The 25,034-nt window shown below is 57.9% G+C and overlaps 1 protein-coding gene across 1 annotated transcript; it reads right to left on the bottom strand.

Annotated features, from left to right (window-relative positions):
- Nucleotides 1-3,579: 3,579 nt before the first annotated feature.
- Nucleotides 3,580-24,849, bottom strand: PROM2 (prominin 2). Its single transcript, XM_045883968.3, has 24 exons — nucleotides 17,330-24,849; nucleotides 16,609-16,658; nucleotides 16,010-16,212; nucleotides 15,795-15,915; nucleotides 15,452-15,515; nucleotides 15,101-15,190; nucleotides 14,626-14,825; nucleotides 14,214-14,288; nucleotides 13,352-13,415; nucleotides 12,952-13,111; nucleotides 12,510-12,662; nucleotides 10,994-11,117; nucleotides 10,780-10,871; nucleotides 10,580-10,664; nucleotides 9,663-9,809; nucleotides 9,083-9,154; nucleotides 8,174-8,266; nucleotides 7,985-8,038; nucleotides 7,589-7,669; nucleotides 7,295-7,363; nucleotides 6,466-6,555; nucleotides 6,184-6,290; nucleotides 5,754-5,828; nucleotides 3,580-5,546 (listed from the first exon to the last, which is right to left on the bottom strand). The coding sequence occupies exons 1-23, from the start codon at nucleotides 17,571-17,573 to the stop codon at nucleotides 5,765-5,767; spliced, it is 2,502 nt and encodes an 833-aa protein (XP_045739924.2). The 5' UTR covers nucleotides 17,574-24,849; the 3' UTR covers nucleotides 3,580-5,546; nucleotides 5,754-5,764.
- Nucleotides 24,850-25,034: the final 185 nt, after the last annotated feature.

The following is a 25,034-nucleotide window of genomic DNA, read 5'->3' on the forward strand; positions in this document are numbered from 1 at the left end:
CCCTTGGGGGATGCAGGAATGAGAAAGGGCAGGAGGGAGTGGAGGGGGAGGAGTTCAGGAGCAGGGCTCCTCACACGGGCCTCAGTGGGGCTGGGAGGCCCTGACAGTGGTGTGGGCTTGTGGGCATCAGCAAACTTACCCCAAGAGGGAGTCGGGGAGTTTCCAGATTCTTTGGCAGCGTGTCAGACCCAAAAAAGGTTAGGAAAGGCTGCAAGAGAGCCTTACCTTGTGGGCTGCACACACTTCAGCCTGACGGGTTTCAGCTATGGTTTTTCTCACATTGGCAGTTAGGAGGGGGAGCCCAAGGATGGGGAGTTTGGAAGGGGGACAGGAAGGGATCCTTTCAAGCCTGGAGAAGGCCGTTTCCTTGTGTAACAACATTTGAGAGGAGGCAGGGGCAAGCACTTTCGGCTGGCTGGGGGCTATCCTCTCATCCCCCCTTGGTGAGGGACCCACACCACGAGTCTTGGGTCTTCTGGATCTTCCTCAATTGTTACTCACTATCCTCTCCACTGCAGGCCCAAGTTCAAATTCCTCATCCTCAGGGACTCCAAACCTGGCTCCATGGAGCCCCCAGTCTGTATCCTTTTCCTGGGTCTTTTTTAGGGGGCCCTGGCTCTGCCTGCCCCTGGCCAAGCGGGGGTCGTGCAGGGGGAGAAAGAGAGAGAGAAAGATCCTCAATACGGTTTCTGGGTTTGGGCCCTCACCCCACCAAGAGCCTCTGCCTGTGAGGGAGGCCGCTCTGGGTGGAGATGGACATGGGGAGTCCCCTCCTCAGAAGAGCTCAAGAAGTGTATGCGGCCCCCCAACAGCCTTCCTCCGCTGGCCACAGTACTCGGGGATGTTACCGTGACACCGCACCAGCACAGCTGTGGAACTGGGAAGTCACTGTCACTACTGATCCTGGAAATCTCTTCTTCTGCCCGCCCTCAGGTGGCGGGATGGACACCTGACAGGCCCAGGGAGCTGCTTGGTGGGGGGATGCGACGGTTCTCCATCCCCTTGCCTGGAACCACATAGGGTGACTGGTGGGTGGGGCCTGCAGCCCACTGGAACGGAGCTGCCCTGCAATGCGCTCTGGTGTGGGAGGCTTAAAGCTACGCCCCTCCCTCCCGCAGGCCCTCCACGGGTCCTCGGGGCCTGGCCACGGCCCCCTGCCACCGGGCTATTTCACAGGGGCCTCAGGGCACCAAGGAGCCTGGACTCCCTGTGGTGGCTCCACCTTCTGTTGCTGTGGTCTGTTCAGGCTTCAGGCAGCCTCCTGGGACCTGGCCTGATAGCCCACTGGACCCCCTCACACGATCCCTCGCCTGGGCCAGCAGCCCAGCCTGTCTCCGGCTCTCTAGAGTGTGCAGGTGAGATATCAGTCCACCCGATTTCTCAAACTGCAGGGGACACCATGAAGCTCTCTCCGAAGCCCTCTTCCTTCTGGCTGGATGGGGGGGCATCCCAGCCCTCCCCTTGGGCTCCGCTCACCTCAAAATCTCCCTCCTCTAACCTCAACACCTGACTCTTGGGTATCCTCAGTGTGGTGAGGGTTCAGGCCACCTAAATTCTGTATCACTCGTGGGCAGAGCCCGGTGCTGGGGTGGGGTCAGCTCTCAGCGCACGGCCCCCCTTCCTCCCCCAGGGTGCTGCGGTGGTCTGGCAGCATTTGTAAGATGGGGGAATGCTCACTGCTCCAGGAGTGGCCCATCCAGGAAGGGCAAGGAGGGATTGGGGGCCACAGGGAAGAGGCTTCAATCCAGCAGCACCTGGTGTGTGGACCAGGCTGGCCACACCTCCCAGTTCAATCCCTGGTGTTTAGGCCTGGGAGACAGGGCACCAGGAGAGAAAAGTAGAGAGGTCCTGACTCTAGGAGGGTGGAAAAGAGGGACATCGTCCATGACCCTCCAGAGCCGGAACACAGGCTGACCCCAGAGAATTCAGATACTGCCAGAAACGCCACCATCATTGGTTGATGCCTCTGGGTAACTGTGCCCCTTCTACTCAGCTCCCATCCAGTCTCTGGGCCTTAGTTTTCGCAACCATAAAGAGGTGAACAACAGTGCTTGCATCTGAGCTAATTCATGGGAAGTGCTTAGCACACGTTCATTCTCAGAACTCAATAAATGTTAACTTTGTCCCCTCAGGTGGCCTGAGTGGGCCCCTTCCCACACCGCCCTTCCTCTGCACACTGGAGCCAGCTGGAACTGCCCCGGCCAGACACCTGGCACCTCAGAAGGCCTGGCCGATGTGGCATTTCTTTGGCGGAATCTGGCACTCATGGCCCACGGGGCCTTTGCTCTGGGATGGCCAGGCTGGAGCATCTGGCATGTCCCAGGGCCTTCAATCTGTCATCCCTGCTGCCACAGGGACAGCAAGGACACTTGGATCAAATCTCCTTGGAGACAGGGCCTCCCTCCCACACAGCCCTGGGGAATTGGAACTGGCAGTGTGCCCAGAAGGAAAGGCCACCAGAACTGGAGGACCTGAATCCAAAGCCTGGCTGGGCTTCAACTTGTGAGACCTTGACTCTGTCCCATAGCTTTCCAGAGCTTCGTTTGCTCAACAGTGAAACAAGCATGAAAATCCCCACCGCCTTGAGGGAATGTCGTGAAAGCAGAAGAGAATGTGACCACAAAGGGGCTTTGTTTTACACAGAAAGTAGGATGAGCATTTTAGGATTCCAGCATTTTTAAAACTGAGAAAATATGTAATATATTTTTCTCTGTAGCTATTTTTATCTCTCTGTCACCTGCTGAGTGCCACCCCCATCCCCAGTTACCAGGGCCTGCAGTGCAAGGCCCTGCAAGGCCCTAACAAACCAAGCTCCTTTGAACAGTCACTGTTCAGTTGGCTGGGTGAAGGTCTCTGGAACCTAGATTCAATGAGTGAAAGCCTTTCCCGAGTCAGGGCGGGGGTGGAAATCCGTTAATTTTGTAGAACTCCTACTTCTGATCATGGTGAACTAGGTAATTTGGCCTAAATTCCCAACTAAGGACAACTTAAAAGCTACTCAAAACATCTACTTTTAAGTTTGATTGGAGGTATCAGAGAGTAAACAAGGGAGTAAAGAATCACTGGGCACAATTCTGTGCCCAAAAGGAAAAGAAGGAAACCCGGAGACACGTGCCTGACATTTGAAGTTACTTTCTCCCTGGGAGATCCGCTGATCCCCGAAGACACTACAAAAGTACTGAGCAGAGAGCTGTTAGAGGTAAAAACGAGGCCCACCAAGAGGAGGGGGTGCCTGGCAAATCTTTTATGCTTTGGGTTGGGACCCCAGAGGGATTCACCCCCAGGATACAAATGAACTGGAAATAGACCAGCACCCCAAGGGACTGCAAATCATCTCAGTCCTGAAACTAGTTTAAAACAATCCTGGTTTGCTAGATCCCAAGCCATCCACCAGATGTAAACATAATCCTCGAGATGATAGATAACTTCATCCTATGCCTCAGATTATTTCTGTATAGGTTTTCAGATGCAATGTGTGGCATTCAATCAAAAATCACCAAGTATTTGAGGAGACAAGGCAAAACCAACAAAAACCAAGATAAACAACAGACACTAGAAATAGACTCCAAGAGGTTCCATATTAGGAAGTTATTAAATTTTAAAATAACCATGTGCGGTATGCTCACATATCAAAAAGATAAGATAGAGAACTGGAAATTATTTTTTAATTGTTTTCTCTATTTTCATCCCATCAATTTCATTCTTAACATGCAGGGCGCCACAGTTCCCTGCATAGGGCAACAGATGAGAAACAAGCCCAAAAAGCTTTGGGAAAAGCCAAAAAAAAAAAAAAAAAAAGCAGTTGTGCCTCATTCAAGGATGCCTGCTTGGAGGGTGCTTGCAACAGTGACCATAGGTTGTGTACCCACCATCCTAATTTCTAGTAGTAGATCTGTTGCTGGCTTGTAAGATGCAATTCAACATAAACACCCCCTGAAACTCAGCAGACTACAATCTTAAAGGGCTTTGCACCTCTGAACAGGGACCCGTCTCTCTCCTCCTTTGTACCTGCCAAGACCCAGCTCGGCCCATGGCCCAGAGCGGTCACGGCCAAAAAAAAAAAAAAAGCAGCATCTCAGCATTTGTTTTGTGCCAGGCTCCTGCCAAGAGTTTTCCATGCAATGTCACATTTTTCATAGCCCTAGGAGGTGGTCATGACTATTTTCTCCGATTTAGAAGTGGAGACACTGAGGTCTAGGGAACACAGAGAACATGTTCAAAGGGTCCTAGCTACCAAGCATTAAAGCCAGGATGTGCAGCCAGGTCTGCCTGCTCCCAGAGTGGGTCCCACTCCCCATCTGCTGATTGCTGGGGTAATCCTGGATGTCTACAGTCAGAGGAAGTCTTGGATTTTCCTCTCCAAAAAACCTCATTAAACACCAACTGCATAGAGGGCCCTAGCCTGAGCTGGTGTCAGACATCCAAGGCCAAGGCTTAGGAAGTGATAACACTTTAATGGATCTGAGGTTTTGTCCATCTCTTCTCTCTCCTTCTCCTTTTCCCTGTTTCTGGGACTCAGCATCCAGCATGCAGAGAAGACACAGGATGGACTAGGCCTCATGCATAGGATAGAAAGAGTAATGGCCACAGTACAAAATCCAGTTGTGGCCACCAGGTCTCTCCTGGGAAAGCTGGGTGGGGGTTGTCAAAGAGGCTACCTTCTGGGGAGCTGGGGGTGACCCCCCCCCCCACTCTGGCCTGTGTCCCAGGTCCCTTCCTAGGGAGACAGTGCTCAGAGAGGAGCTGCAGGACAAAGCACTATTTCCAACCCAGGGTGCAGGCAAGGGGCTCAACCTTCAGACAGGCCTCCCTCAACCCAGAAATGGTTGAGGGTGGCCAGAAATCCAGGCCAGGGCCTGTGGAGGGTCCAGGTGTCTGGGCAGTGGAGGGCTCGAGGGCCATGAGGCAGAGAGCCCTAGCGTCCCCTGGCCTGCTTGATGGCTTTACCTGATTAGCTTAGTTGGGCAGGAGGGGTCCCTGGGTGCCAGCAAGGTAGTGGGATAAGGTAGAAAGGGGACAAAGCAGGGAAAAAGGTTTCCCTGGCAGGGAGGATGTAAGGGCTGGGGCAGAGTGGAGTTGGATAGGCGGGCAGGTCAGATGATGAAAAGGGGCAGGAGCTTGGTAAGGAGCGGGGGGAGGTGTGGCAGGGGATGGGACAGATGGTGACAGAATGGGGTTGGGCAGGGCCTCTGTCTCACCCACGGGGCTGAGGAAGGGGTTCCAATAGATGGAGAACAGGCTCCCGCTGGTGCTAATATGTTGCAGCGAGGAGGATAAGGGATCGATATCTGGAAGAATCTATTGGCTCCTGTAGCCCAACAAAAGTTAAATGTGCTTCTGAGAATGAAAAAAGGGGTTCATGAGCAGCAAGGAGAGGGGGAAGAAATAGGCAAAATGGGGTCAGGTAACTGGAGTTGAAGGACAATCCAGGCCTGATGCCAGTCTGGGCTCTGAGCAAGGGCAACAGAAGTCCTCTGGTCCAGGGCAAATCAAAGGAGGAGGAAGGCAGGCAGCCCCAGGCATCACCTTGCAGCCAGCAAATACCCCTGTTATGGATTAAGAACCAAAGGTGAGGGAGAAGGTGGGGAAGGCAGGGCTCAGGCTGAGTGGGCCAGATCCAACACTCAGGCCCCACCAAGTCCCAGAACTTTCCTGCCCTCCTGGGCCCTAGAGACCCCAGATCCCAAACCCATCCCTTCCCTTCCTATGCCCCACTCCCGGCACCAAGGAACGAAGCAGGTGGGGAAACTTACCCACTGGGGCCCTACAGCTTCAGGGAGGTGACCCGGGGGATGTGGAAGAGCTGAGTCTCCTCCGAGCTGGTGGAACTGTGATGTCGCAAAAAGAAAGTGAGTGAGCCCCCAGACACAGACCCTCAGCCCCGACACAGGGACAAGCCCAGAGCCCGATTTTCCCACCGTAGAAGCTCTCCAGGGGTAGGAAGAGTTCCAAAAAGCTGTGCCTGGAGGGGATGTGTTGCAACAAGCAGGTTATGGGGCAGACATACGAAAGAACTTCCTGGCCCTGGAGTTGCTCAGAGCGTGTGACTCTTCAGAGCTAGGCATGAGCCTCCTCTGCCGGGGAGGCCTCTGGAGGGAGTGTGGCAGGGGATCAGTACCCAGCGACTAGAAGGACTCCTTCCTGGACCCCAGCTGTCCCCCTCAGTCCTGGCAGCCTCTTCACCTGAGGCGTTTCCAAATGGGATGAAAGTATTTGGAGGTCTTGACAGCAAAGATGATGCTGGGGATCAGGAAGAAGGTGCACCATGCCAGGCAGAACCAGAAGGCGTTCTAGAACAGAGGGTGTGAGGTCAGCTCGCTGTGGCTAGGCAGTGACTTCTTCCCAGCCCCAGTCTTCCCACTGAGTCAGCGAGGGGCACGGGGAAGCATTCTTGGGGCTGAGGGGAAGGTCTGGTGTACAGGCCTGGAGGAAGTCCACGAGCCCTGAGGAGCTGGAGGCACTCACCCAGGGGTCGGCCATCATGTCACACAGGACCACACGGCCATTGTCCAGGGCTCCGGAGAGAGGTTGGCAGGTGGCAATGTGCTGAGTCACCTGCAGTGTGGACACAAGGCAGGCACATGCAGAGACGCTCAGACGCACGGGTGCACACCCCACATTCGGAGAAAGAGGGTGCCAGGGACACAGAGAGGTCTGGGGACACAGTCGGGGGAGCCACTGCACAGCTGTACGCAGACACGTGGACGCAGGGACACAGAGACGAAGACACACCGACACAGGCTCATCGCTCTGCTGCTGCCTCTTCCATCCCATTTGCCAGCCTGGATTAAGCCCCTACTGTGTGCCCAGGACTGTTCTTTAAGTTCACACCCTTGGTGGAGAGGCCCCACGGGTGGTGTGCACGCACATGCCTATGCCCCCCATACACATGCACACGCACACGCACACTCGGGGTTCAGCAAGACCACACCCGCCCAGTGTGCGTGCCAGACAGCTTGCAGAGGCCGTGGTCAGCACAGGCCTGCAGGAGGCGGTGCGCTTGGAGAGCTGGGCAAAGGGTCCGCATGAGGAAGGGCACAGGGGCAAGGTTCTAGAGAGCCACGGCTGGCCCAGCTCACACTCAGGCCTCAGAGAAGGGCTGTGGCAGAGGCTGAGTGCACAGAGCCCCACCAGGAAGCAGGGGTGCAGATGCCAGACGCAGAGTTTGGGTTCAATGCTGAAGGCCTAGGGCACCCCCAGGGGCTTTAGGGGACAGAGGAGGGATGCAAGAGTGTGGAAAGCCGATGCCGCCAGGAGCCTGCTTGAGGCCGGGAGGGCCTGGACCCCCACTCACCTCCTCTCTTACCCAGGCCACGTACTGGGAGAAGTAACCCACCTCCCGGGTCAGGAAACACTCACTTTCCTGCAGGAGAGAGAGGAGCCCACGGCTGGTAGGTGTTCCAGGAACCAGCCCCCACCGCCCCCCATGCCCGGCACCAGCAGGACAGGCCGAGCTGGCTTTCCTGGGAGCCACAGTGAGGGGACAGGGTGGAGGAGAAGCCTGGGTGGACGCTCCATGTGCTTTAGCACCTCAGTCCATCTCTGACTATGTGGCAGCCCCCCTGCCCCTGTCCCATGTCCCACTCACATTCCTCAAGATACTGGTGGCCCAGGTAGGCAGCTCTCCTTTTAGGTAAGCGACCTTGTCCAAGACACCAGAGGTCTCCATCTGGGGGAAAGGAGAAAGGCTTGATTCAGCGCCCTGCTCAGTCAGGAGCAGCCATGCATTCACTCACCCATTCCTTAATTCAACATCTCACGCACACATACTCACCTTGGGTTGGGGGTGTTAGGCCCTAAGACACAGAGGCCAAAGACAGTGGTCTTTAAGGATCTGCCCACCCACCCCCATTTCTTCCCACCCCCTATCCTCAACCTCCAGGGGGACTCAGCAGAGCAGATGAGATCCCAAGCCAGCAGGGCCCTTCCTTTTCCCTCTCTTGCCCACCTGCTCCAACCGACCCTCCCCATCCCCAGCAGCCACCTGGAGATTCAGGGCTGAGGATGCCAGGGCCCTGACAGTGAGGTTGAGATTGGCCTGTGGAGGAGAGAGCAGGGCTGGTTAAGGGAAGGGATGCATAGAGAAAAAAGTTTCCCGCCCCTCCCTCCTCTTTTAGCCCTCCCTGCCTCTCCTCTTCCCCGGGTTCCAGGCTCCCTGGGCCTCCAAACTTACCACAAGGCTCTGCTGGGGGAGGACCTTCTCCTGATAGAGGTTTTTGAGCCCTTGGGCCTCCTCCTGCAGCTGCTTCCCCAGCACAGAACTGCCCTGAGGGGAGACAGAGATGAGAATGGTACTCTGCCAGGGACAGGACAGCCTCTGCCAACATATGCTTTACCCAATTGTTCAGTCAGACATACTGAGAAGATGTGGAAAGTGCTGGGCTCAGAGGCAGAAAACCGAGGCCTCCTTAAGCTCCTGGGCCTGATCCAGGTTTGGAGGCACTGAGCCCAAGTTCTAGGTCTACCACTAGCTTACTAGGTGCCTCTACGCCAGCCACACTGAGTTTGTCTGAGGTGCAGTGGTATCTCCTAAAACAGGAATACTCCTCATTCTACCCACCTGAGTGCTTAGTGTGGAGTCATGTCTCAAAGAGCACTTTTTAAGCTCTAAATATTTATAAATACAAAATGCTATTTTTTTCCAGTAGTTTAAGCTTCTTGAGGATAACTGTCATGACATCTAGTCCATAGCACTGTCCTCACACCTGCCCCAACAGACTCCATGAGCAGTGTGCACTTAGAAATGCTTGCCCCACATTATGACGTCAGACTAGTCACTTCACCTGATCTGAGGTGGAGGATAATCCACTTTACAGATGAAGAAACCGAGGCCCAGAGATGCTGAATGACCTGCCCATGGCCACACAGCCCATTGGAGGTAGAGCTTAAGTCAGAATTGATACTGTAAAACTCTGAAGCCCGCCCCAGGGACCCAGAGCCTCAGCGCTCACTGGTGGGAACCTCATAATCCCCTGCCTTTGTCTTCGTGTCCCTCCCCAGTCTAAGCCGTCCCACCCTCTCCCACCTCCCAGGCCTCTCTCTGAGTCCTGCCTGCCCAGTGGGGTCTCTGGCCCCTTCTCACTTGGGTCCGGGCCAATTCTTCCAGCTCCTGGGCCAGCTTCTCCATGTTGGTGTTCACCACGGGCTTCTGGATCTGGAGACAGACAGGAGAGGCCAACAGGGAATACACGCTGGCTCCCCCAGCCCTCAAATTCCCAATCTATTCAGAAGTACCCCGCACCAGCTAAGTCTATCGTGACACACGGCTCACAGTGGGTTTGACCTGAAACTGTGAAATAGATCAGGAATTTTCTATTAGGATAGAAAAACAAACAAACAATGAGACGCCTTTTGTGTAACCCAATGAGGAGACCACCTCCCACCAGCATTCGCCACAGCAGTGGGTTCAGGACCATGAACAGCGACACGTGCTGTTGGGTGGGAGCCCGTTCATTCCTGCCCAGCCCAGATGGGGGCACCGGGACAGGCAGGAGGCGCATGGTGTGCAGACACCCCCAACAGGAAGAGACCCCCCCCCGGGACATGTAGAAAAGTGGAGGGAATGGGGAGGGCTGTGATGACATAACATACCACCCCTCGGCCCAGCTCCTCTGCAAGCCCCTCTGTCTGCCATGGTCTGGCCTGAGGTGCTCCCTGCTGACCTGAACGAGGAAGCCGGAATAGTGGATTTTCTCAAGCCCACTGCTCTGCAGGGCTTCCAGGTCCCGGTGGGCGGCTGGGCTCAGCAGGTCCAGATTCTTCATGTCTACTTTGAGGTTCCGCAACTCCTGCTGCAGCTTGGCAGTGTACTGAGCGGGGGCAGGGGGCCAGGGTGAGGGCATGCCCAGTTGCTGAGCCAGGACCCCAGAGCTGCTCTCCTAGGTGAGGAGTCACCAGGCCCTCAGGGCCCTCCTTCTGCATATCCAGGACCCCCACCTTGGAAACTTCCAGCCCCAGACAGTTTCCCAGGAGGTCTCTGCTTCTCACCTGCCCCCACTCCAACCCAGCCCCACCAAGACCTAGCTCTCCACCAGCACCTTTCTGGCTAGTGGACAGCAACACAGACCTTCCCTGGCCACTCACTATAAAAGAGCTTCCCTGGCCCACCCTTACGGCTGTGGGAGCTCAGCGGAGGGCCTCTGGTGAGCCCTCCTCCAGGGACTCCCAACATCCTCACCATTGCTTTCACTGTCACACCCCATCCCCAACCACCCCACCACCGACCACAGCATTCCAACCAATGCCTGTCCTCAGTAAGGACACGCACACCCTAGCCCTGTCACTCACGGTCACCAGCCCTTCCTGCTACAGCCTCAACTGTGTTCAGGTCTTCTTGGAGCAGTGCTGGGAGCTGTGCCTCCAGGCGTTCATCCATCCTCCCACACACCCTAGAAACCATCCTGGGCTCCCGCCCTGGGCCAGGCCCTGAGCTTGCACCTGAGGCCTCTGCCCCCTGAGGTACCTCCATCACTCTTGCAGACTTCTCGGGGTCAATAAGATGGTCCCACCACAGAGGCAAGGCCAGAGGAGGGGGGCTCTGCAGGAGGGATCTCCACAGCCTTCCAGAAGTTTCCCTTACCTGGCTGATATTCAGGTGCTTCTCCAGATCATAGGAGTCATTGAGCTGCAGGATGCTCCAGAGCGCGGCCCCTTCCCTGCATTGCCTGGGGAGGAATAATGGACTTCGAAGATGGGAGAGAAGGACAGCAGGTGGGGGCTGACATCCGCTACCTCAGCTCCTCCCCACACCCCGTCCCCCAGCAGAGGCTTCCCACTCACTGATAGGCCAGGAGGATGCTGATGTTCTTCTTCAGGCCAAGAAGCTGAGACAAGTTCATGGATGGGGGCAAGTTCCCTGGGGTGTCTGCAAACTGGAAATGGGGCAAAGAGAAAAGGGCCCTGAGCAGGCTGAGGGCAAGGCCACCCCCGGTTCCCCTAGAGCCTGGTCCCCTCCCCCTCCCTCTGGGCCCTAGAGCAGGGCAGGCAGGGTCACCTTGTAGAGCTCTTTGCTCTCCCAGCTCTGACACACTAGAGTCTGCACATTGCCGCCCACCAGGAAGGTGGCAAAGACAAGGAGGATGAGGGGTGCAGCGAAGAGGAAGCTGAAGCCCACACCTCTGGGGAAGGCAGAGGGATGGGGTTGAGGTCGGAGACAGGAGGCTGGCTACCCTGGACCACACACCCTCTGTCCCACCACATGGGGGGGCGCGGCCAGTATGGTCAGCGAGTCAGCCCCAGGGCAGAGCCCTTTGAGGACTCAGCCTCCTAAGGCCAGGAGGGAGAAGTCAGAACGGCTGGCTGCCCCCCCCCGTCCCCTGCCCCCCACTCCCACCTATCACTGACGCCCTGACTGGCCCCCTCCCCCGCCCCCCACTCCCACCTATCACTGACACCCTGGCTGGCCCCCTCCCCGCCCCCCACTCCCACCTATCACTGACACCCTGGCTGGCCCCCTCCCCGCCCCCCACTCCCACCTATCACTGACACCTGGCTGGCCCCCTCCCCCGCCCCCCACTCCCACCTATCACTGATGCCCTGGCTGGCCCCCTCCCCCGCCCCCCACTCCCACCTATCACTGACGCCCTGGCTGGCCCCCTCCCCGCCCCCCACTCCCACCTATCACTGACACCTGGCTGGCCCCCTCCCCCACCCCCCACTCCCACCTATCACTGATGCCCTGGCTGGCCCCCTCCCCCACCCCCCACTCCCACCTATCACTGATGCCCTGGCTGGCCCCCTCCCCCGCCCTCCACTCCCACCTATCACTGATGCCCTGGCTGGCCCTGGCAGCCTACAGGAGAGAGTAGCTGCTTTGCTCGAAGACACAGGACAGCCTGCCTTTGAGCCGAGGGCACATGGAGATGACCGGCTCCAGAGCTCAGCCCTCAACAGAGCCCCCTGGCGCAGTAGGGGCCGCAACTTAGAGGGGCTGAATGGGACCAGTGCTGCTGACCTGTAGGGCTCCTCTGTGGGACAGGCACAGCCCCAAGCCAGGGTTTGAGGCTTGGAGAATAGAACAAGGACTAGATTTCAGCCTCCACTCACCCCTTTGTTCAGGCACCATTATGCACAACTGAATGTGGCGTCCCCGGCCTTAGAAAACATCTAGTCCAGAGATGGCAAACAGATTCTACCTCTGGTGCCATCCCCTGTTGGTAGTGCTATCTAGATGCTAGGTTAAGAAGGATTCTGAGGCTACGTCCGGCTCAGTGGGAAAGAGTGCCCATCAGTTACTATAATTGCCACTGGTATGGAGGGGGGAGGTGCTTCTTATTTGCCATTCCTGCTCTAGTCCAACCCTTTTACACAGATGAGGACGTGGAGGCCCAGATGGGTTAGTAATTGGCCCAGAGTCACCCAGTGAGTCAGTGCCAGAGCCAGAAGCAGAGCTCAGCCTCTTGATTCTCAGGACTTGCTCCTGTAGCCACACTAGGAGCTGTCCATGGGCATGAGAGGAATCCGGCCGGCCCGGTGGGAGAGACCCTTCTCCTGCCCCCAGCCCATCTTACATCAGGAGGAAGCGGGCTCCAGCCTCGCCCTTGGCTTCTGAGCGGCTGGGGTCCTCCCTGGCAGACAGTCCCCAGATGCCCAGGTTGAGGCCCAACAGGTTACAGACCACCACAAGCAGGACTGCGGAGCACAACACGCAGCCCAAAATCCACCTGCCACAGAGAGGGTGCAGTGTCACCAAGAAGGGAGACACCAGGATGGGCTGGCATAGGACCTATGGCTAGGTGGGGGCCCACTGCTCCCCCGTTGCCTCCCCAGGCTCAGGTCCCAAGGGTACATAGCCAAGGTGGAGACGGAGGCCCAAGGAGTAAGGGGTCTTGGCTGAAATGGAGGCAGATGCTCAATATAGCCAGGGGTTGATGAGGGCTGGAAATCGGGGCCCAGCGTGCCTGAGAGGCTGGGCTGCCTATCCCATCCCCAAGCCCATGGGTTCCCGAGCACCTGTATTTCTCGTATCTCTGCACCTCCTTCAGGTAGGGGCGGCTACTCTGTTCCACCTCCTTCAGCGCCCGGCTCCAGCGAGAGGCTGCCTCCCAGCCTGGGAACTTTTCCGCCAGTGTCTTCAGCCCTTCAGGCTTCTGGGCCACCACCTTCTTCACCTCTGCCCCAAGCAGCAGAGACTCATGGGAGGGGGAAGTCTCCCAGAAGCCCAGGGAGGAGACGGATGGGCCAGAAGAAGTTCTGGGACCCCCAGAGAGGGCCCACTAAAGAGACCAGGCCCAGATGGAGGACAGCCTGCACCCTCCCCCCATCGCCCCTACTGCCCCACCCCCTCTCCATGAGCCTCTCTGGTGGGAGCAGCATGCTCAGCAGCCAACCCGGCCCCTGGACAGGGCCTCACCTTTGACCACGTTGGCCGTCTGCAAGGCCACCAGGAGTGGGAGGGCATTGAAGGTGCTGTTCTCCTGCCGGAACAAAAGGCAGCTGTGCGTCCTGCTTCGCACCCATGGTCCCAGCTTGAGGGGCCCCTGACAGCACCAGGCCCGGCGGGGAGGGCATCCCACTCAGCGCTCCCAGCTCAGGAAATCAGGAAACAGGCCTCCCTTTGTTCTCTTGGTCGATGGCCTCTTCTCTGCTCCCTCAGCCCAGCCTGACTCGGCTCCCCAAAACATTGCTCCTGGAAGACCCCTCCTTTCTCTCCCCACCCCTCTCGCCGAGACTGTGGCAGCCTCTGACCATCCTCTTCTCTTTCATCCATCCTGCGTATGACGCCAGGCCTCGCTCCCTAAAGTCCAGCTCCAACCTACTCCTTCAGCCTCAGCTGCTGTTCCCTTCCTCCTGGGACCTTCAGCTCCAGCCACCCAGGACAGGTGACTCACCATTTCCCCAACTCTGGAATTTTCCAGGCCCTGGGTCACAGGTACTGACTCATGGGCACCCTCCCCCACAGCCCAGCTGCCCCGAGGGCTGCACCTTCAGGGCTCGGCTTGTGTCCTGGCTCCCTGGCCACCCCAGCCCCCACCACCTCAAGGGGCCCAGCTCTTCCTTCTGAGTTCCAGGCCTGCCTCCCCCACCAGACTGCGTGCACTCGAGAACCAGCATCATGAGCCTCTAGCCCAGGGAGCCCTGTGGTAGGGAAGGCCCTGATTTGACCCAAGTCTTAGGTTCAACTGGGTTCCCACCCCCAAAGGGAGAAGATGAGGCCCCCTCACTTGTGAGCTGCCAGGTGGCGGGGAAGTCAGGTAGAATGGGCATGCACTCACCTCCTGGACCATACTGGAGAAGTTGGCCTCTGGGACACCCTTCAGCCGATGCAGGACATCGTCCACAGGGGATACCTAAAATGGGGGCAGTGGTATGACAAAGTCCATGGAGAGGCCTAAGGGGGAACCCTGAGGGAGGATGGGAGGAACCCTCATTGTCCTCACATGCAAAACGGGGCCCACCTCCCGAGGTGGCAAGGAGAACTCAAGGAGCTAAGATACAGGAAGCCCACAGCACAGCACGTGGCCCAGGAAAGCTCTCGCCAGGCTGCCGGATGACTAGCATTAACCCTTGCTGTGTGGAGAGGGGAGGAGCTGTTCGAGGGAAGGGAGCTGGAATCTGCCTCAGGAAACACCCAGGACTCCCGGGGCGGCGGGCAGAGCAGCCCCCTTCCCTTTGGGGGGCCCTCACCTGGTGGAAGTCAGCTCCCAGCTCCAGGGCACGGGCTCGGCTCTGGGCCTCGGTGCAGCCCTGGCAGCCGGACTCCTGCAGCAGGGCGAGGAGGCGCTCGCGGTGCTCCCGGACGGCTGGCTCCAGGTCCTGCTGTCCCTTCCGCAGCTCCACCAACGTAGTGTTTAGGGCTTGCAGGTGATCCAAAGAGACCTGCAGGGCTGAGAGACCCCCTTCTGGACCTGGCAATCTCAGAGGCCTTGTGGGAGATAGAACACCTCCCCCTCCCCCCAACCCAAGGGATGCGGGTCATGAACCTCCGTAGGTTCATAATGGTGACTGCCCTAGGGCATGTTAAGCCAGGTTGGGGATCCTAGGATAAAGCCACGAGCAAGTCAGGGGAGGGGCTCGCTGAGGCAGCATAAGAAATCCCGGGCTGGGTGAAGGTGGGGCCTGCCCCCATGCGACGCCCACCCAGGACACTGGGCCCACTCACCCTGGCCCAGGCTGCTCACTGAGGCCAGCACTTCATACACGGTGCTCTTGAGCTGCGTGTGGATGGTGCTCCCAATGCTCATGCCGACACCTGGAGAGCACAGGGTGGTCTGCAGGGCCGGCCCCCAGGGGCCTAGGGGCCTTCTTCACCCATCCAGCCAGCCTCCCCAGGCCCTTCACTGGTCCTGCAGCAACAGGGACTACTGTGCTCCCCGGCTGGGCCCCGTCCCTGCCTCTTCAAGGGTGCGCCCAGGGGGAGCCCAGGATAAGGGGATGAGAGGGGTCTCCCAAGGCCGGCCAGAGCAGGGGGATCCGGGGGCCGGCCAGTCTGTCAGCCGGCTGCATCGCTCACCATCCAGTTCCTCCAAGACTCGCTTCTGAGGAAGGGAGAACTGCTGTGCCACGGCCTGCAGCTCCTAGGCAGACAGCGTCAGGAGGCTGCTCTCCCCTGCCACCCGACAGCCCCCTCTCGTCCCTTCCCCAGCTCTCTCCCGGGACGCCACGCGCAGCTGGGTGGTCATCCTAAAGATGCCCTGGGTGCATTTATGTATTACAGCAACTCTCCAGCAGGAGGCAGTCAGGCGTGCGTTGAAGGGGGAACCCTTTCTAACTCGCAGGTCCTGCCCTCTTCTGTCCTGCCTGGGGCTGGTGCTCACGCAGGCTCACGGGGGGGTGAGGGGTTGCTCGCCACTTACCTGGGGGACATCGGAGACCAGGCCCCGGAGGCTGAGCAGAATCTCAGGCACGGCCTCAACACTGCGGCCCACCTGCTCATGTGTGTGCTGGCTGGTGACAAGGGCGCAGATCACACCAATCCTGCAGGGACGCGGAGGAGGCAGGGGCTTGCTGGACGCCCACGGGCACCGCGGGCCTCAGCCCCCGCCTCCCGCCTGGCCTGAGCGCCCCTCACAGTAGCACGAGGGTGGTGAGCAGCAGGAAGGCCGCGAGGGTGCCTCGCTCCCAGGCGACGGCCTTGTGCTCCGTCTTCACTCGGCCCCCGCAGCGCCGGCAGCAGCGGCAGCAACAGAAACACAGCCCGGCGATGGGCACCGCCAGCAGGTAGAGGCCAGCGATCACAGCACACACCACGTAGCCGGCCTCATACCGCACCACCTGGGCGAGGCAGCAGGCGTGAGGGGCCGTCCTGACCTCGCACGGCCTCCTGCTGGCGCCACAGGGGAACCAGAAGGGGAGGGAATGCATACACGGCGGGCACCTCGCACACATCTCCCTGAACCCACGCAAGGTGCACGGGGTCCTTGTTGTTATTTACCAGCCTGTAAACGAGGAAGCCGAAGTCCACGTTTGCTCCCTGCAAAACCCCGGGGCCAGTTAATGGCAGAGCTGTAGTCTGAAATCAGGTCTGCCAAGTGCAGCGCTGATGGAAGGGGGGAAGGGATGGCCGGGACCCCACGATGGGGGAGCTGAGCTGAGGAGGCCTTTCTACTTCGCCCCTCATGCTCACCCTTGAACTCCCCCTCACCCCCCGGCACCGCCCCAAGGACTCACCTCATCCACCTTCACGGAGGCAGGCTCATTCAGCAAGGTCTTTACCAGCTCTAGGGAAAGAGTCAGGCCAGGGAGGGGGGGTGTTGAGGACAGCACCTGCCTGCCCCTGTGTGCACCCCCACTGCCCGGGGCGGGGGAGGAGGGAATCTCTGGAAGGGCTCCTCCCACCACCATGGCACCCTCCGAGAAGCCCTGTGCCATCATGCCCAGGCCTCAGTGCCACCACAGGAGGGAGAGGCTGAGAGGAGGCCTGGCCCACCCCTCCTCCTGGACCCTACAGCGAGGCCCTGCACTGGAGAAGCCGCCTGCCTGGTTAGAAGCAGAGAAGAGGCCTGGCCCAGCAGCCCTTTCCCTCAAGAGGCAGGGGACAGGCTGGGAGGGACAGGGCTGTAGCCCCTCCTGGCCCTCCCAACCCCTAGCACCACTAGACCCAGGGAAAAATCTCAGCCTGGTCTTTGAGAACTTCTAATGTAAGTTCTTCCACTTGAGGGCAGAGAAACTGAGGTTCAGAGAGGAAAAAGAGCTTGCCCAAGGTCACGCAGGAAGGTCTCTCCAGGTGATGCCCCTGGGCCCAGGGGGCTTCTGGGAAGGAAGCCGGGGTGGGGGGTGGGGAAGGCCGGGGACCCTGCCCTCCGGATGCCTGCTGACAGGGCGGGGGAGCCCCGCCGCGGAGTGGGGACCCCCTAGCTCCGAGGCCCACCCCAGGGAGGGGCGCACTCACCGGCGGGGAAGGGGTTGAGCTGCACCACGGAGAGGAAGCGGCGCACCGTGCCGTACAGGGGGCTCAGGGCTCCCCGCGGGCGGACGCGAGGGGCCAGCCAATGGCCCCTGGCCGCCGGGGCGAACGCCAGGCGCTCTGCGCCGCCAAGGGACACGCAGTCCGCGGCCCCCGCCCCCGGCGGGCTCAGCCCCAGCCCCAGCCCCAGCCCCAGCAGGGGCGCCAGGAGGCCGGGCGCGCGCGTCATGGGGTGGGCCGGAGGGCTGCGGGGCAGGCCGGACGGGGCTCAGGCGGCCGGGGGTGCGGACAGAGCGCGGGGCAGGCCGGGCATCCTTCACCAGCCTGCGTCCCCGCGGCTCTCAAAACCGGCCCGACAGGTTTGGGCTCCTGAGCTACCTGGGCGCCCGCCCGCGGTGCTGGAAGGGCAGGGGCGGAGGCCTGGGGTAAGGGGGCAGGGCCTGGCGGGGACCCGCCTTCAGCGGCCTGGGGTGCGAGTCCGGGCTTCCTCTCCCCTCCCCAGATCCTCCTGGGAGGGCCGCCTCCGAGCTGGGTAGGGGAGACACCTCAGTGGCTCTGGATTGTTTAGGTGGCCCAATTTCAAATATTGTATTCCATACCCAGACCCACCAGCCCAATGTGCGGCTGGGAAAACAGCCACCCAGTGCAGCCCTGGCCCAAGGGGTGGCAGGCGGCACAGACCCAGGAACCAGGCTCCTCCACCAGCTTCCCCTGAGGCCCGTTCTGTCCCTCGGGTCCTGCCTGCACCTGTCGCCGATCCAATCTGGAGCAGAGAGGCCACCAGGCTTTGCCCAGAGTGGCTCTCAGAAAAGCCCCTGGGACAGGCACAATCCTTTGGGAGGGCGAGTGCCTGCAAAGGTGTGCCCTTTGGCCCAGCAATGCCCCATCCAGTCATCAGCTGAAGGAAATAATCAAGGATAGGGCCAGAGATGTGTCTACACAGGTCTCTGCTTTGTCAATGGCTGTGTGCCCGACACCCAGAGGGTGCCTGAAGCTGAACAGGTTGTGAGGAAATATTGCTAAACGGTTGGGGGATGTTTCTGGCAGCATGATTCATGATACAAAACTATCCTGAGGGCCACCACTACCAAGGAAATGGTGAAATGAGCATTTCACAGGACACACAGGGCGGTCAGTAAAGAAAATGATGTGGAAATGGCTCTTTTGACTTGAAAGATACAATGCTTTAAGGGCCAACAGCTGCTTACGGCACAGCACGTGGACTGAAGGTATAAAATACTGACCGTCTCTGGGTAGAATCGTGGCCATTTTCAATGCTTCCCTGCTCACCTGTACTTGCTAATTTCTGTGAAATAAACGTGTGTTACTTGTGTTCACAGAAGTAGCAGAAGTTTGTGAGTTTCCATGGCAGCTCCATTCTCCCGCGGGAGCCCTGGAGGGAGGGGCTGGATCTGTGAACCCCGAGGCTCTGCCCCGGGTTGGCAGGGGTGAGGGAGGGGCACCGGGATTCCGGGCTGCTCATGGGGGGTGGGGTGAGCCATAAAGAAGTAACTTGAATTTGAGTAAAGGCTGAGCCTGCGGCAGAATCCTTACCCTTCCTATGGCTGCCCTCAAAGGTCCTTCTGAGCCGGGACAAGAGCACAGTGAGAGAAGGAATAACCCAGTTAATAACGGGGTGCAGACAGGAAACAGAACCTCATCAAAGGGTGACTCAGAGATGAGGATCAGGGCTGCAATGAGGAATGGGCTGGGGGTGCTGGCTCCTCGGGTCCAGAGAGGGTCCAGGACCAGCACTGCCCCTGGAGGCCCAACCCCAGACCGTGGAAGGGGGCCCCTGACCACTCTGCCCCAAGAATATGCAGCACAGCTAAAGGCAGGCTGTGCCCACCCCTCACTCTCCCCCTTCCATTGCCCAGATCCCAGTACCTGCGCTAAGGACACCATGGCGCCTGGAAGCTGCCAAGGGGAAGGGCTGGCCTCTCAGCTCTCCCTCCTATAGCCTGAGCTGTTAGGAAGAACTACCCCTCCCCCGGTGAGCACTGCCTAACGTCAGTCCTGCCCCAGAAATAGCCCTTTCCTAGCTTGCTGTAATCCACCTGTGGTGCAGTATAGTCCACTTCGGGTTTTTTGGTATTCCCTGACTCAGCGAGGTGGCAGGGGAGCTTAGGCCTCAGTTTCCCAGGAGGTGGGAAACGCTTGAGGCTGTGGGAAAGGAGCAGCCCTGCCCCCACCCCGTGCAGCCTCCCACTCTTTCTCTCTTCCCGACTATTGTAATTAAGCCATGAGTTGCTACTGCTATTGTTTTCATAAGTGTCTATAATAAAAGCACTGTACTTTGAAGGTAAGATTTCCCCAAGAAGAAACAAAACATACCAAGCTCTTTTTTTGCCTGAAGGGGCAGGAGGGTCGATAAAGACACTGAATTTGCCTGTTTGACAGGTGGACAAAGTGAGGTTCCGGAGGAGAGACTTTCCCGAGTCAGCGAGGAGGCCAGGAATCTCCTTCCTGAGCAGGATCCTCATGGAACAATCTATCATCACACCAGCTGGTCAGCCCCAGACTTGTCCCCCTCCCCCAGCCCCACCTGGCCAGCCCTGGGCACCAGGCAGGTGCCATGAACCTGCTGCTATAATTGGATTCCTTGGAGGCAGGGCAGCAGAGCAAGTGGCTGTGTTGGGACTGGGTGGGCTGGGCCGGTTCGGCAGCAGGGATGCTGGGCTTCTGGAAGGGTGGAAAGGGGTTCAAGGGTCATCCTGTTCCATCCCCTCCTTTTAGTCACACCTTTCTGCACAGCTGCATGTCCCCTTCTTCCTGCGACCCCCTGGGACCCTCTGCCCTCCATGGAAATTCTCTGGTTGATCTGGGATAGGCTGTCCCTGGTTACCTTGGGCCTATTTCCTGGGGCTACTTTCCCACTCCTGACTCACAGTTCTCAGAAGTTTGATGGTCCCCAAACCCCACAGTCCTGAGGTCAGTGTGGGGAGTATGGAGGGGGAGACGCGGGCAAGGAGAGGGGCTCTGCCCTTCAGAAAACAGGGTGGGAGGACACCAGGTGTGGCCGCCAGCCTCCTCAGGCGCCACCTGCTGGAAACAGAGGGGAGAGCATGCCTCGCCGGTCTCAAGGAAACATCAGGCGAGCAGGCTGATTCCCCTTCTTTCTGCCTCGTGTCCGTGCTGTGTCCCGGGAATGGGTTATAAACCAACCCAAGGGGACAGACAGTCAAGGCTGGAGCACAACATTTTCTTAGTCAACATTCTTCTAACGGCTGTTAAGCTGCTAAAGGATCTGAAAAGTGAGAATTTATTATAGAGAAACAGGGCATTTGAGGAGTCCACGCCCGGGAGGTGGCGCTGGGTCTCAGAGCCTGGAACAGGAAACCCATCGAGTGCCCACTGCTCTGTGTCAGATGGTCTGTCGGGGCTGAGGCCTCTCCCTACTGCGCATTGGCCAGGACCCTCTGCAGACCACCTCTCTGCATCCAACAGGACAGAGAGGGCTGTCCTGCCAATCGGAGTCTACCTGTTCTCCCAGGTCTAATGTCACCAGAGCCCACAGCACTGCGGGCCGCATTCTGAATCCTAGCGCCAAGAAACTCACAGTGCCAGTGTGAGGCGGTATCCCCCGGGCCACAGTGACAGGGTGGTGGCCGTGAGGACAGTCCTCTGAGCAGGAGGCAACATCCAGAAGATGGGGGCCACAGTCGTGGGAGCAGAACCTTGTTCTAAGAAGCCACCAAACACGTATGCCACCTAATGTGTATCATTCTGAAAGGCTTTTGGGTAAGAATTCCACGAGAATGGAAGAAGGTGTAACTTTGTGGGAATATTTTGGAGAATTTCCACCACCCCATACCCCAAGCCACAAAACCATCCCTGACCCTTCGTCCCTCGTTCTTGCATCCAGCTGCATCCTTCCAATGCCACCTCTTGAGCATTTCTCCAGAATGGATCGTTGAAAATGTAGATCAGACCATGTGACTCTTTGGCTTCAAACCCTCCAGTGGCTCCTTCTCCAGCCTCAGGATGAAAGTGAATTCCTTAATTTGTCTCCCCAAGCACCACCAGAGCCCTCAGCCCCCCTGGTGGTGCCCACAGGGCTCTGCTCTCATCTCATACCTGCTCTGTCCTGTCCCTGCCCACATGGTCCCCTGCTGTATCCCATCCTCTGCTTTCACCCCATTTTTGTTCATCCTTCAAGACTTGGCTCAACGGTCATCCTCTCTGGAGGCTCCCAGATCCCTCCCCCAGGTTCAGGTGGGGGTCCCTTGAGGCTGGTCCATATTTCCGGGTCATGAGTCTGCCTCTCCAACATAGAAGTTGTATTTTATTCACCCTCACGTCCCCCCCGACCCCTAGCCCCAAGCACAGAACTCGGCACACAAAGTATTCCCAATAAATGTTTCCTTAGACTAGAAAGCAGATTTCAAAACGTTTGAAAATAAAACATTCTCTCTCAGCTAGAGAGTCTGCAAATGAATGCGATTCAAGAATAGATGGGAGATGGGGCGCCTGGCCGGCTCAGTCAGTAGAGCTTGTGACTTTTGATCTCAGGGTCGTGAATTCAAGCCCCATGCTGGGCATGGAGCCTACTTAAAATAAAAATTAAAAAAGAGAGATGGTAGAGTCTCCAAGCTGAAATTCTGTGCATGCGGTGGTGAGTGAAGCAGGCAAGGAAGGGGTGGTGTGGGACGGGAAAGGGAGGAGGCTCTTTGGTGAGTGGCATGTCCCTGGGAACTTCTTCCTGAGCCTTGCCGAGCATTAAGGATGGGACGCAGCCCAAAGAGAGGCCACAGGAAGCACGTGGGGTCTTCAGCAAAGTGCTCTAGCGTCCCTGTGGTAACCACTGAGGCCAGGTGCAGCTTTCAACATGGCGGCCTGGGCACAGCCACAGGGGCGGCAGATATGTCGGGACAGGCAGCCTTGTCAGAAGCGGTCATAGTCAGGATGGCAGGGCCCCAGGCACATGGAGATGGCTGCGCTCTGGTCTACTAAAGGAAGCAGCCCGGTACTGAATAGATCATCCAGAGGATTCGGGTCAGATGAAGACTTCAGTCCTTCCAGCCCAGGCCCCCTGGGTAGGCTGTGCATTCTCTGCGTGGCCGGGCGAATCCCCTTGAGACCAGAGGGTCATCCTGTTCTCAAGACTTCTTGGTCTCTGTGTCAGTTAGGAGGATAGCATCTTCTGGCCTGAGCCAGACCTCTTCAAGGCTACCCAGTATCCTGTTCCTCATTACCCACAGCCTCCTGGGCTACCCCTTCTCTCCAAGGTCAAGGCCTAGGCCACAGGTGACACGGACATCTGCTCCCTCCTCCACCATGGCACTTATAGCCATGGCCCTTTGAGGAGAAGACAGAGTCTGGTTTGCAGAACCTTGGGGCGATGTGGAGCCTCGTGTGGTCCAGGAGCATCAGAGGGGCAGGCCATGCCCCCTCTAGAGCCTGACATAGAAAGCAAACGGACACATGTTGGAGATGAGCTGCTGGCCCTATTGTAAGATCTTCTGCAGTCCCGGCTCTTCCCGTCACCACATTCCCTGCGAGGGAGGGTTATTGACTTTCCTTCTTTGGAGGTGCCATGTGTCCATTTCTTCCTCCTGGTACTCATGACAGCACCGTTGACCAGACTCTCAGGAGCTCTGTCTGACCCCTGAGTCTCCTTGTGGGCATGTCCTGCCTGCCCAGATGCCCAGGAGCTCTATGGCAAATGCCTGAAGTAGAGAGAGCTTATACTGCAACTAGGAAAAAGTGGCTCCACCCTTTGTCCCCTTGAGATAGCTCTGGAAGGACATAGACTACGGCAGCAGAGGCTCATCATGACTGCAGGCCTGGAAGAGAGGAGCTCGGCCGGAAAGACAAGCCCACCCAACCACAACCAGGAGATTGCTCTGGGTCAGAATCTGTCCCTCTTGCTCAACACCGACTACACGAAACCAGGAGGCAAGGTGCGCGATCCCGATGATGGAATGAGGATTCGAAAGAATCTTGACCCACTGGAATGGCGGGCTCAAGCTTGCAGCATGAAATGGAAGCAGGAGAAATGTTATGGCCAATTCACAAACAGATTCTTAGATTCATAACTGTTTGTGGAGACAAAAAGACCATAATGGATCAGCTGACCACAAGTTAGCATGAGTCAATAATGAGGCCAGATACCTAAGATGCCTTTGTAATGCTAGATAGCCTGAGAGGTCAAAGGTCCCCCTGCAGAGGCCCAGTGGCATTGTCCTGTGCTTTTCAGCCCTGCTCTGGAGCTTGAATGCCCTCCCCAGATAGCCATGACCAGACGAGGCAGGGCCAGAGCACCAAGCCGTGAGAAGCCACCCGAGTCCAGGACAGGACCACCCAAAGGTCAGGAGAAGGGATAGGAAGGGCAGGGAAAAGCCCCCATTGGCTTCTGGGCTTTCATACTAAAAGGAGCCAAGGGACCTGGCCTGCCTGTCTCCTCCCACCGCTTCTCATCTGCATTCTCTGAACCTCCACAGACCTGGCCACCAAGACTGGGTCACGGCCACTGAAGGACGAGATGAGTCCAGACCCAACAGAGGGGCTCTGTTTCCCTTTCTCACGTAGCTGGTGCATTCCCCAGAATGAGGATGGGGCCGAATGTGTCCAGGATCCCCCTAGGCCATGGGAGACATAGGAACGCCTTGACACTCAGGAGGTCACAGGCACTCCTGCACGCCCCAGCAGGCCCCTCAGAATTATTCCCCCAGTAGCATTCCCCCAGGAGGCAGGACACTATCCACAGGAAGGAACTGGACAGTTGCTTTTCTGGGCCTCTTTGAAAGGGAAGGTCTTTGCTCTCCAGGTGACCTGCAATAAGGATGCTACCCTTACCCCCATTTCATTAGAGAAGGCCGAATCTCATGACAGGTGTCGTGTGGTGCATTTATCCAATGCACAAATACTGCTGTTTGAAACTCAGCTATCACAAAACATTAGGAGGGACTCCCCTAGGGGTGTGAATTACACACCAGTCTCTGCCCCTAAGACACAAGGAAGCATCATAAAACTGTGGGAGGGACTTCTGAAGGGCATACCTTGACCCTAAGAAAAGCCAGCTTTCGAGGAATGGGGACCATGGCAAAACTATTCATTCCCACAGGAGATCTTCTCTTCCTGTTAAACCTTCAGTTTGGAGAACAGGTTTTTGGGGGACTGTAAGGGAACTGTCATTTGAGACCAAATTTGCTGCTCAGCCAGTAAGAACAACAGGGCAAGAGCAGAGATGAAGACCTTCCACACCACGGGCAGTTGGGAGAGTCTTAATTCAGCTGCCCACAAAATCACCTGCAGATGCCCAGGCTGCACCCCACTAAATGTGACTCTCCAGGGGCAGGTTTCTGGTATTGGCAGATTTTGTGAGCTCCCCATGGGTTCTGATGGGCCAGGTGAACCAAAAGCAACTACCATGGGCAGACCCAGCCCCCCTCCAGGAAAGCAGTCCTTATCCTGAAGGGCAGGGGCACCCCCACTTCACACACTCCTCAAGTTTCCTGCGGGGGCATGGAATAGGGTGTCAGGATTCCATTCCTGCCTGTGGCCATCCCCACCCCCACCTTTCCCACCCACCACAGGCAGGTGCCTCTGTTCCAGGCTTTGTAGGACCAGATCAATAGAGGTCCGGGCGGGGTGGGAAAAGGGGCAGTATGCATGAGAAAGAGGTGTGTAGGGAGAGAGCTGGGTCTCTCGGCTGTTGGCTGTTCTCGGGGCATAAGGGGCAGGAAGC

The sequence above is a fragment of the Mirounga angustirostris genome, unplaced genomic scaffold (genome assembly GCF_029215605.1).
Source record: "Mirounga angustirostris isolate CCGP_5_RB_7025 unplaced genomic scaffold, mMirAng1.0.hap1 SCAF_10, whole genome shotgun sequence".
NCBI classification, from domain to species: domain Eukaryota; kingdom Metazoa; phylum Chordata; class Mammalia; order Carnivora; family Phocidae; genus Mirounga; species Mirounga angustirostris.